Genomic DNA, 13,156 nt, shown 5'->3' with positions numbered 1-13,156 from the left:
TGCTAGGACGGGAGGAGGTGGGGGAACAGTGTGGCCATCGAATGCGTAGCACTAAAGGGTGAGGGGGTCGATGACTAGATGTTCTAGATATCCGTCACCTGAACATGGAGATTGGGGATGACCGCAATCTCATATACAAACTAACTTGTTGGTAATTTTTGTCGCTAAAATATTTTAACTGCATATAAAAAAGAATTATTTTCTAAGGTAACAAAGGTCGAGTTCCCCTTAGGCTATCTCTAGTGACACATCAGCTGTGAGGGGTAAAAATTAGGGATGACAATGAAGAATTCCCCATCGAGGAATAGCTCCTCATCCTCATCCTCGCGACAAAAAAAATTCCGCACGTTGTGGGGGACATTTCTTTCTCATCCCTGTTCCCCGCTGAAATAGATCCCTGACGGGGATCCCCGCCCCCGCTTAAATTATAATTAGAACATACATTCTTTGTTATTAATACAAAACATTGTCAATTATACACATTGACATATGTAAGAAATCATTATGTGTACATCAAAATGAACACATTTGTATAATAAGTAATCTCTTGATAAGGTAATTATTTATTTTTATTATTAATTAGTACACGAAAACATCATCACGTGGAAGTTTAACGAGTCCCCGTTGAAACGGAAATGGGGAATGCTTTTCTGTTCCCGCCCCCGTTGAATAAAAAACTAGTGTCTAAGGCGCGCCTTACGCACGATTGTTTTTTTGCGATCATATTAAAATGTATATAAAAAAAGGAATGGTATATATGAAGATTTTGGTGTAACACAACATTGATTGTTCATTTCTTTATGAACAAACTAAGTATCCGATAAAATTTATATATCTTTGGTACCAGTTCGAAGTTGTGCGTCTTCGAAAATATAAACGTTGCAACGATCAGTAGTGCTTCAACAATCAGGTAGCACGATATGAAGGCTAATTATATATTCATGCATTGTTCCAAGTTACAGAACGCTAACATATGCTGATATATGTAGTCTTGATGTCATATCTATTTAGGTCATCTGGGTTTAATTTAAGCATTAGCATAACAGTTATATGTAACAGGCATGGCTGAAGGGTTAAGATAAGATCAATAACATAAGATGAGGCATTCTACATTAAGCAAATTCTTTTAGCCGATAGAATCGTTGATGTGTAGTGATCCTTGTTTAACCCCGTAAAATGAAAATGTAAAGTTTTATTAATCTGACCGGTCACCTAGCAATGGAGTAGAAACATGTTGTGTATGTAGAAGTATACATAGGAGTAGATAGTGTTTATATTGTTATACGCAAGGACAAAAGGTATTGATTTTTATTATATGGTTCTATAAATGGTATATATATATGTGTATTAACACTTTCGGTAAGTAAATGGATTAAATAGTGGATAGGGAGTTAATTATAGAAGTTTACCTCTTTAGAGGAGATTGAAGAGGAAGCTCGACCTTTTTACCTTTATATTCGTATGGGGTTGAAGACGACGAGGAGCTTGGGGCGTAGCTAGATATGGGAGTTCGTAAGCTCTTCGAATAGTTTTTCGAAGCGGAGGATAAGAAAGAGGGGAATTTGGAGGCGACTCTGGCAAAAGAGGTGGGAATTGGTAAGGAGGAGAGGAGCCTTATTCATCGCCGATGGCTGAATACTTTGATTGTATAAAGCATAACATCTTTAATAATAAATTTATAAAATATTTAAGACCGCCGCGGGAAAGGAGGAGAGGAGCCTTATCCATCGCCGATGGTTGAAGGACACGAAGCTTCAGAAGGCTGTCTACTCTATGTCAAGATTCAATCGTGCGGTGAAAGAAAAAATAGATGACGTGGACCCAGCGAGGCCGAGAGCTGCCGTTTTGAACCACCTTTGTTATATAGTAAACTTCATCATCCCCATTGTTATATAGTAAACTTCATCATCCCCATTGTTATATAGTAAACTTCATCATCCCCACCCCTAATGAAGGATTTCGAGGATGAGATCCCATTATCATCTCTAGTAAAAATAAATAATTTTAAAAGTTCAAAGACGTAAAAGTCCGATCTTCTAAATAAAGAAAAATCAGACAATGGAAATGAGAGGGTGAACCGGACCTTCTCCGATGCAAAATGGCAGTGGGCATTAAACTTCCCGCGACGTTCGCAAGCGCGTTGCTCCGGTAATGGATTCAACTGTTATTTTTTCTCAGAATAAAGTTCAGAGAAAGATGCGGTGCTGAAAATTGAACGGTGCCCATTCAGGATGTATGCAGAGAGCAGACCACAACTTCCGAATATAACATGAAGCATGCTTGAGCACAGCTTGCGGCGCGCCAAAACAGTAGGGAAGTTGGCAGGTGATAGGTTACAACATTGGATAGAATAAAGTAGATACATCTTACGAGCAGTACGACAGTGATATATAAGAACAAAAGTATATGCGATTCTAAAAATTCAGTTAACATGCTAGCAAACGGTACAAGCGGAACATCGCATCATGAAGCCACAAGGATGACAAATCAGGTTAACCGATCTCGCTTCCAATGCAAGATTATTGCAGTACGTAGTCGGGGGCCGGTCGTCCATAAAACCATACACAAGTGCCTATCCGCTGAGGCCGCAGCTCCACCCACATCCACACCCAGAATCGACAAGGAGCCTCATTTCCTGTTTACTTCCATGCAACGCAAGGCAGCCTGCACGATGGTGACTTCAGTAAGAACGAAGATGCAAAAGGCAAAACAATAAAAGGCACGACATTATTGACAAAAAAAATCAGCCTGCCTAAGCCTGAGCATGGTTGAGCAGACCTAGACATTTACCTTTATACCTAATAGTATGTAATTTAAGCGCTATACAAATGTTTGAGCGTGAAGAAATGTCTAATTGATCAACTAATAATAAGACATAATTTTGAAAAGGAAACTAGTTGCTTGTGAATAGAACCACTCATGATATATCTCTAAACTTAAACCTATGCAGGTAAACCCATATTTATGAGAATCGAACCATGGTATTTGCCAGCCAATACTAATCAAGGTGAGGCCAACGTTGAAGAAAGTACTCCCTTAAACGCTGAAATTCCAGGTCTAGTCCAAATCAAGCTATCTTAATTTTAACTAAGTTTTAAAAAATAGTTCCAACATTAAAAGTTTGATGCAATTCTAATCTGCAACTAAAATACATTCCATGATAAATCAAATGGTATATACCTAACGTTAAATACTCGTATCTTTTTATACAAATTTGATCAAATTTAAGAAAGTTTGGATAAACATTATCCTAGAATTAGCACGTGACAATAGACAGAAGATAAGATGAAAGGCAACAAGCTACTCACCCTAACTTTAGAGATACATCCGAACCATCATCATTATCCTGTGAACTCCCAGAGTGCAACGCAGTCATCACTGATTCAGAGGATTGCCCTTCTTCAGCAATAACATTTTCAGTATCAGCAACTGCTTGCTTGCCAGCTGGGGGTATCTGGGATACCTGTGTTCAGGTATAAAATTAAAATGCAAATATGTGCTCAGATCATCCGGTAAGTCCTAAAAGAAACGAAGGATTGCTAGAGAAGTGAAATTACTTGATTCCTCAGTTGCATGTTCTCCTCTGCCAGCTGCGTACTCTGCAGTAAAGCATGGGGAAATTTATAAGCCATAATAAGTTATAATTTGTAAGTTATAATTTATAAGTACATGTTTTTAAACTAAAGAGTGTACTTGGCAAGACAACAGATTCCCTTAATAAAACTCGGTCGAGGAGGGAATGACTGCCCTACCGGTATTAATGTATGGGATCGGCACTCAAGGATTACACAACCCCGTGATGACTAAAAAGAGACCAAAACATTGGCCCGGTCGAGAAAATTTCTGAACCCTGTCGCCATCACTAACGCGAATGAGACACAATAAGCTTTGTACTCCCTCCATTTTAAATTATAAGTCACTTTATATTTTCTAGCTATGCATCTAGATATACATCAGGCCTGGATACGTAGTAAAAAAATATGCATCTATGAAAGCCATAATAACTTTAGTTTAAACTAAAGAGTGCCCTTCGTAAGAAAACAGATTCCTTGAGGCCGACGTGAGGACCAGGTGCGTCGCTTCTTCTGTCTATGTGAAGGCAGAGACAGGTTTGGTCGTGGAAAGTGGAAACTTTGGAAGATTTTCATGACCATGATATCACCACCAGACAAATCATAGAGAATGTGGCGTCTGATCTCTGCCTTTGGTTGCACCGGACCAAGGCCACCACTCGCTCCACCATTACTAATTGGAGGGATAATGTTTAAGAATGTAACTTAGCAGCTAGTGCCTTTTGCTCTTGTAAATATCTCACTATCAAAACTTGTATATTTGGACCCAAAGATATGTTTATAAAAAGTTCAGCGGCAATCATGTTCTGTAGCAGTGTTATTAAAACTACGTTTAAACGATGTTTAAACTACGTTTAAACGTCAAAACTCTAATTAGAGATTGAAACCACGTTTTAGCATTTTGGCGTTCTAAACTATAAAACGCAGTGTTTTATGCATTTTAGACCATTAGCTACTTTTGGACCCAGTCTATTAGTTACTTTTGGAGTTCAACCCAGCTCATGAGTGGAGTTTTGGTAAGCCACTAACATCTCTGTTTTGGTATTTAACTTCATATTATTGTTTGAAATTATGATGTATTGGTATTTTTCCTATGTTGTTTAAAACTACGTTTAAACTTTAAAAGTCAAAATTTCACCCATGAGCGTTCCAACGTTTTATCGTTTTAATAACCTTGTTCTGTAGTTCCGGTGCAAAAAAAAAGGATCTCCACTGCTAATGCAACATTTCAACAGCGTTAAGCATCAGCACATGAAAAGTTCTAGTCTTAAACTGAGACAAGAGTGTTCATTTTGAGATAACTGTCCTAAAACTGAAAACATGAATGTTTCTGTTGAAATTGCAATAGATAGAGTGTGATTCATGTAGTTTGCGATCAGTTTTTTCTGTAAATTAAAAGAAGTGTGCCTTACGCCCTTACCTCTACTCAAAAGTAAGTACTTATCACGGAGATGTGTTTAAAACAAAATATTGATTGCCTCTATGAGGGTTGGTGTGTGTGTTTCCCAGAAGCAAGAGAAAAAAGTTAGCACTGCAAATCCACTTATGTATTTCATCTATTCACTAAAAGAATCTCAGTTGCTAACAGAACATTAACCATATGCAAGTTAAACAATTGTTATCACTTAATTTCAACAAAGGTAATAGACATCTTATGATATCTTGATAACAATTAGGAACAGCAAGCCTGCTTTCTTTTTTTAAGAGAAAGCAAAGCTAGCTTTCCAGTTTCCACGAATAGCCAATATAATGGTCCTTTAAAGGAAGAATATCATCTTGACTATTAATGTATTTAATTAATTAAGGACCCACACACATTCACTCAATTCTTATTCAATACAAGTGAAGTATTCTAGATTAGTTACAATATTCATACCGAAGTCACATGAGTTTGATCCTGTATTTGCAGCAACCATTCACTAGATCAACCAAAGTAACAAATATGATACTATAATTTCCAAGATAACGTGGTGGATGGAACAGATCATAGCTTAAAGCATCTAGTAGTTCACTAAAAAATAGTTGACCATAAAGTACAGAAGCTAACCAATACATGAACAAATTAGAATGCAACAAGTCAACCCATTTATTGTTCATTACCTTACGTTCGAGGTCATTGATCTGTTCCAAGAATTGTTGATCCTGCGATCATATGTCCAATCAAATATTTGCTAATGCCAAGCCTGACTTCACGGAAACTGACATAGCATCATGTTTAACAGATATACCTTTGTTTGAAGCACCCTATGCAGACCAGATTCCAGGTTCTTCTCCAATTGCTGGAGTTCTTCAACATTCAATCCCTCAAGCTCTTCACCTCTCATCTGCCTATAAAAAGACATGAAGTACCATAAAATATGCATTGTAGACAATATTTTTTCCATGGATCATGTATAAACAACAAATCAGATGTACCTGAGTCGAAGGCTTGCTTCCGCAAGTTGCTCATTCAAATTTGCATATTTGCTATGCTCTAACTGAAAATATACGCACAACTATCAATATCAGCAACAAAGTTAACATGCCAGTATGCCACGCAACACAGACTAATGTTGTTTTTAAAGATATAAAAAAATTCGACCTGCAGGGCTAATATCGCCCCCACCGTATTATATTAAGAAAAAACCTTCTATCGCAGGTCAAGAAAACCCTTTCTGTCCCATCCATACTACAGCAGTAACGTAGCCTATGTGAGAATGACCACAACCAAGGCCGAGCTTAGACCCGTGTTTTGTCGTGGGACAGACGAGGGGATTTTTTTATCTATAGCAGAAAATTCACTCTCACACTGAATCGAACCCAGGACTTGAGGAGTGCTGCTCAGACCACCTAGACAACTCAGTTAGAGGGTCTTTCGTGTTTTTAAAGATATAATAAGAGTGTCTCATTCATTACACGTTCTATACTGCGTGCTTTATGTTCTAAGTTCTTTTTCTCCTAAACATATAAAGTTTAGGAATGACTTAAAAATTGTTAGATTAAAAAACTATATAAAAATATAGTAAATGCACCATTCATTTTTTTCTTTCTAGATAGACGATTAATAAGCCAAATAATCCTTCAAATTTATAAGTAATGATCCATCAAACAAAATATGGTAGTATTACCATGATGTCCACTTATTAGTGTGGTGACAATGTTATTCCCATGAGGTAATTAAATAAAATAAAGGAGTTATATAAAGGATAATTAGTGTTTCCTAGCTGATTCAAGTCAAGACCAAAATAGAATATCAATAGAGCATGCTGCAAGTCATGGAGCAACTATTGCACGGCTGGAACAAATCAAGTTTTTTTTAAAAAAAAAGGTATTTCAGTCAACCAAAATTTTAAAACTAGTAACCAAGGTAAACACAGCACATTATATGAGAATTTTAACTAGACAAACCTTTGACATAAAATGCCCCATGCATTTTGTAACATATTCCCCCACGTTGTCTGTTGCCTTCATGGATTTCCAACTACTATACATACTACCTAGCATTACATTAGAGAAGAAATGTACATACGTTCAAGTCCAGCGAAGGCTGTTCTGTTTTCCCCAGGTTTTTAGAATGCGTGTTGTACTTGTCAATTATCTCATTCATACTGCCAAAGAGAAGGAAATGTCAGCACCATAACATGCTACAACCAATCAATTAAAGCAAAAATAAATTAAATGCTAAAGTGAAACCATGTTCGTAATTCTAGGCTGATAGTATAATTCCAAAGGCACAACTGAAAGTAGGTAAATCCCTAGCTATATATACACGATAAAGATCTGTCCTTTCGTTGTTGGAGATATTGTACTAATTAAGAAGTAAACAATACTATGGCACAGTAGTTGAGATGTTCAGAAAGCAACAATAAGAAGAGATTATCTATCCCTTTTCCTCTTTAAAATATATACTTAAAGAGGACTTAAATTCAGCAATAGGATCTGATTCCATAAGGTGAACCTAAAATAATACATTTTATATGGAAGGAGATAAAAACCAGCCTGCTTCAATATTCACATATGTATGTGGTAAAGTTATATGTTCTAAGTTAAAATTTGCTGTTTGCAAAAAACATATCGCTTTAGCATGTTACAGCCTAAACTAAACATAACCATGCAATTGCTAGTCTAATTGATTCTTCTCTGAAATTTTGAAGGCTCCAAATTCAGCGAAGCAAAGTATCATGGCTTGCAGGCTAATCAATTGATGCTAACTAAAAAACTTAAGATAAAAACATCGGTAGCAAAGGAAAGTGATTCTAAGTATTAACAATAACATGACGCTGAAGTACAAGTGGATCGTACATGAAGCATTTCTGAAAAAGAGTGTTGCTACATGTACAACTCCAATGGTAGACTAAGATACGACCACGATCACCTAATGAATCATGAGTCATTAGTTCAGAACAAAACCAACAACCATAGATTAACGTTGGTTGTAATCCAGCCATACAGTTGGATCATACGCATACGTGAAGCATTTCGGGGAAGATTTTTTTTCTTCTTAATGAAATGACACGTAGCTCTCATGCGTGCTTCAAAAAAAATAGCCATCTGCCCGTGTTTTACTACGATTTTTATATATTATATAAATAAGTACTGATATATTTATTTAAATATAATTATTGTTTATTTCTAAACACTAATATATGTGTGGTCAGTTGGTTAGCCCAAAATTTCTAGAGCAGAGGGACGTGGGTTCGAGTGCTAGCTCTGCACTATTTTTATATAATTATTGTTTATTTCTAAACACTAAGATACACGTGGTCTGCGTGGGCGGCGTTGGGGGTGGGCCCAGAATGTCAACGCGGAAGGTAAAGTCGTGGTATGGCTTGGCTTACTATCATTCATGTACATACAAACTAAAAGCAAATAATAGCTTCACAGTCTACCTTAGACTATCTCCAGCAGCTTTTCTATTCCACCTTATATTTTAAAGGTAACTCTATAAATAGTGCAATGCTGTCTATACTGCAAAAATAGGTTTTTGTGTGGTCATATGCAAGATATGCTGGACACAGACTTAGCCAACAGAATCTGGAGAAATTAAGTGGTATAACAAGAATTCGGCCATAACATCTAGGCAAGGCCGTAAAAATTATTACTCTGGGGAAGGCTTCCCTTTGAGCAAACATTGCCAAAAGAATCGGTGACCAACTATATATAACGTGTAAAGAGTAGCATATGATTTAACTACACAAACAATTTCAGATTAAACAACAGTAATTGCATACGATTAAACAACAGTAATTGCATACTAACCAACAGTAGGTAGCACATAATTTAGCAAGAAATACAAAGTTCTATAAGGCCAACCAACAGTCCTTTAGTTGCAGCAAGAAAGAATCGCACAAAGCACGAGACCCCTCTTTTAATCACTAGGTATTGCAACGCCACCCAGCACCACATGAAATCACAAGGACAGTCGTACGCAATTGGCAGCAGAAGTGACTTTTACCCCAACCGCGCGCAGAACTGGCAAGGTCGCACTCGCACGCTTCCAAACACAATTAACTCTACACACTGATACGCACAGCAAATAACAGGTGTCACAGTGCTGGCAGGGGCAATGGAGATGTCCAATCGGAAAAAAAAACAGGAATAAAAAATAATCTGCAAGCACACATGTGGAAACTACAGTTAGTAGAATGCAGATTAAAAATCCCCACTACTCACTACTACCATTTTCATGGACACTCAGATGCAGCAACGTGCGCGCCCTCAGACCTAACCCAGAACATCATTCCAAAAGCTTCACTTACGTGTAAAAAGTTCGATACAAAACCGATCAATAGTTCAATACTACCGCGTGGTCTCTAGGTGGAGAGGAAACCAGACGAAGCAGAAGTATCACGCGGCGGCCGGAACCCGAACCCTAGCAAGCCGGATCTTATGAGATACAACGACTCGGAAGGCGTGTGGAGGGAGGACAGCTGGTAGATCTGTGGAAACACGGCGGCGCGTGTGTGGAAGTGATGCGGGGTAGACGGGCGCGGGGAGCGTGTATACTGTATACGCACCTGGAGCTGGCGAACTGGGAGAGCTTCCCCGTGGAGGAGAAGACTATGAGCGCGACGTCGGCATCGCACAGCACGGAGAGCTCCTGGGCCTTCTTGAAGAGGCCGCGGCGGCGCTTGGAGAACGTGACCTGCCTCGCTGCCGCGCTCTCTATCCTCTTTATCTCCCGCCTCTCCCTCGCCATCCCCGCCGCCGGTCGCTCTCAGTCTCAGTCTCAGGCTCTCAGCTCCGTGGACGACGCAGACACTCGGCCGCCGAGAGGCGAAGCCCAGAGGCGACCCTCTCCAGTCCCCACTCGTCCCACGGGCCGGGCGGAGGTGGACGAGCAGCGAAGCCAACCGGCGGCGGGAGGAAGTCGTGGTTGTGATGCGGTGGGATGCGAGAGAGGAGGAGAGCGAGAGGAAAAGCCAAGGAGAGGGCCAGGGGATTTGCTCCTATTGGCAGGTCGGCGTAAATAAACCCAGCCAGGCACGGGCGCACGACCCACGCGATTACCCACATGATCCCCGCGAATAAACAAAGCATAAAAACTGTGAGAGCGGAAGCGGAAGTTGGGGGAATGGCTACGGGGCCGGCCGGCCCAGTCATTGTTTATGCTCCCCTCGTCACACGGAACGGCCGCGGCGGGGCCCAGCCAGGCGCAGGCAGTAGACGAGGGCGGCGTAGCCCGCGTAGGGATGGTGCCAAGCAGGCGGTGTTCCTGAAAAGGAAAGGGAGTGAGGGGTGGCCGGGTGAGTTGCCGGTCCAGAACAGTACAGTACAGCCTGTAGCAGGCGGCCGCGTGTGCTCGCTGCGCGGTGACGGTGCTCTCTCTCTGCTACTAGCTGGCTGGCCTGCCGTGGTTTCAGCCTCAGGCTCCTGCGCGACGTGGGAAATCAAGGAGAAAGCCGGCGGTGGTGGAGGTGTGAAGGAAGAGAAAGAAGATGCTGCTGCTGCGCCTGCGCGCGGCCGCAGATTGGGGGTGACCTTCGATTGGTGATTGGGGGTGGCCGCGTACTGCTGTAGCCGCCCGGATTCGCTGTTCCGGCCCGATTCTGTGGCGCACCGGCACCGCTGTGCAGCGCCACGCCGCGCCGCAGCGCGCCAGCGCCCCGCCGCCCCGGCCGGATCTCGCGCAGATTTCCTCTCGGCATGCGTCATCAGTGAACACTCGTCGGCAGGTTGTTGCATTGATTATTACCCTCCCCCCGCCCGCCTCCGGGGTTTCGCTCAGCTTTTGGTCTGGGTAATCATGGACACGGATGGTTTGCTTGTTCCGTTTGATTCTGGGGGCGTATGAGCGTATCGGTCAGTTCTTGACAAGTTTCGTTCTGATTCCACGTAGTGTCAGTACCAAACAACCACACCAATCGTGTATGAAAAGCAAAGTCACATCAACGTGAGATATGGTTTGGTGGTGTCTGGTGTGTGTGCATCGATAAGTCGAAACAATAAGTGGTTAGCCGATAGGGTATGTGCACATTTTTTTTATAGGACATGAGGGGCGAGCCTCTACTGAAATTTTATTAAAACTTTAAAACAACAGAGTTAGAAGCATACAGGAAGATATATTACAAAAGGATAAAATTGGCGGAATCTACTGCCAATGTTGAAGCCATTCAGAATAAAATTGGCGGCATGTGCACATTAGAGGCACCTAAACAGTTTTCTAAGTATAAGAGGTAGATAACAAAATTGTATGATATAATTCTGAACTTTTAGATCATAAAAACAGTTAAGACATAATATAAAAATGTTTCAGACTCCTCTAACCTTATAAAATTTAGTAAAGTTAGTGGAGCTAGAGTTGTGAACCTTTAAAAAACAATTAGACATGTCATTTTGTTTATTATTTTGATTAAAAAATATTTTTAAACTATTTAGTTTAAATTATAAACTACAACTCTACATTGGAGTTGGAATCTCGAGCAGTCTCAGACACTACCATATATGAAGAGTTGTATAGAGTCGGTATCTTCGTGAAATGTCTGTCTCTTGTTTTTTTCCATTTACTCCAGAGACCTGTCAAGACTCAAGAGCCTCATATTAAACGAGGGTTATATATGCCCTAAGGAGCATGAAAACAGTGTCATCTTTTTCTGTTTAGTTAGTTTAGCTAGTATTTCTACCGGCAAGAAATAATCAAGAAATAAATTGAGCGATAAAAAAGCATGAAAAATACTGCCCTCTTATATTTTCTGCTTGATTAATTTAACCAATATTTCCACCCACATAATATATACAACAACAAATAAGCAGTAGTAGATATTGTTGGCGCCGATTCGGGCGTCAATCACAGCATTGAGAATCGGCAGCGGTGCTCTCTACACATGCGCGCGTGGACGGTCCGCGACCAGGGGTCGGACGGTCCATGACCCGGCAGAGGGCTCGGGTTTCCTGCCTGACGGGCCGAACGGCCCGCGCCTATAGGCCGGACGGTCCGCGCGTGCGCAGGGGCGGCGGAGTTCGACGACGGCGTCTGAATCTCGCTCCCATGAGGGACCCCGTCAGGGAGGAGAGATCATAGGTGTTGTCTAGGGTCGGCAGGCCACCCTAGACACCTCCAATCGACGTAGAGCCGAAGAGAAGCGAATAATTTAGGGATTGAGAGTCTAAACTAGAACTAAACTATAACTACTCCTAATTCCTAAAGTAAAAAACGAGAGATAAACTGATTATTAATTTGATTGACGATGATTAATCGGTCGTATTCCTCTATATTTATAGAAACCCGTTACAAACAAATCTCCCGAGTTAATCTCGCGAATCTAGGCAACAACTGTAGCAAGAAACTCGGAACCCTAACTGACTCTGTGCATGCGCGGACCGGCCGCACCACCAGTGCGCACCGTCCGGACCGCAGACCGTCCGGCCTCAGGACCGGACCGTCTGCACGGTCAATTTGCCCTCCAACATATGCCCCCTGCCGGATTGGTCGGCCTTTTGCGGCCGAGTGGTCCGACAATCTCGTTGGGCCTGGGCCTGATGACTGGATGGAGTGGTGCCTAATCGGTCTTGTACTGGAGGTGTCACCCTGTTGAATACAGATGTTTGGGGTGCCCCCCAAGTGGGGTACTGGGGCATCCCAAATGAGTATGGTTGCATACCCCACATTTGATTTGGGACATATGGCAGTGGCATGTATGTATATTGATATGGCACATGTGGATATGGGGGTGGAGGTGTCCATGCAGGTATATTGGGTCGTAATTGGACATAATGACCTATCATTCTTTTCGACTGGTGAGGCGGTCCAATCGGTCTTACCTGTTGTCGCTCTTGAGTGGGTGAGCGAGGTCGCTTTGCTGGCCGGTCACTTGGGTCGGCCTTCTTTTTTTACATATTTAGACAATAATTGGTAAAAGGTCGGATCAGATCTGACCAGTGGGCCAGCTGCCTTTACCGTGTTAGTTTTCCGCGTACCTATTTCTGGTCATCGCGGTTTGAAGGTACGTGGCCGTCGCGGTTCCTGAGCATTGCTGGACCATCCACTGGAATAGTACGGACTGTCCGGCGGTGTCCCGGACCGTCCGCGTCTATGCGTTGGACAGTCTGCGCTGCGCAAAATAGGTGCACACACCTGGTTCCTTGCTTGCGCCTGTCCCCCATCG

The 13,156-nt window shown here is 41.7% G+C and overlaps 1 protein-coding gene across 1 annotated transcript; it reads right to left on the bottom strand.

Moving 5' to 3' along the window:
- Positions 1 to 2,237: 2,237 nt before the first annotated feature.
- LOC542044 (m26 protein) lies at positions 2,238 to 9,981 on the bottom strand. The gene is given in 8 exon segments (NM_001111684.2): positions 2,238 to 2,664; positions 3,309 to 3,463; positions 3,558 to 3,599; positions 5,673 to 5,714; positions 5,801 to 5,900; positions 5,988 to 6,049; positions 7,081 to 7,159; positions 9,569 to 9,981. Coding segments are annotated over 8 exon segments (687 nt in total). The 5' UTR covers positions 9,751 to 9,981; the 3' UTR covers positions 2,238 to 2,639.
- Positions 9,982 to 13,156: the final 3,175 nt, after the last annotated feature.

The sequence above is a fragment of the Zea mays genome, chromosome 5 (genome assembly GCF_902167145.1).
Source record: "Zea mays cultivar B73 chromosome 5, Zm-B73-REFERENCE-NAM-5.0, whole genome shotgun sequence".
Lineage (NCBI taxonomy): Eukaryota > Viridiplantae > Streptophyta > Magnoliopsida > Poales > Poaceae > Zea > Zea mays.
This window is presented reverse-complemented; position numbering and strand designations above follow the sequence as displayed.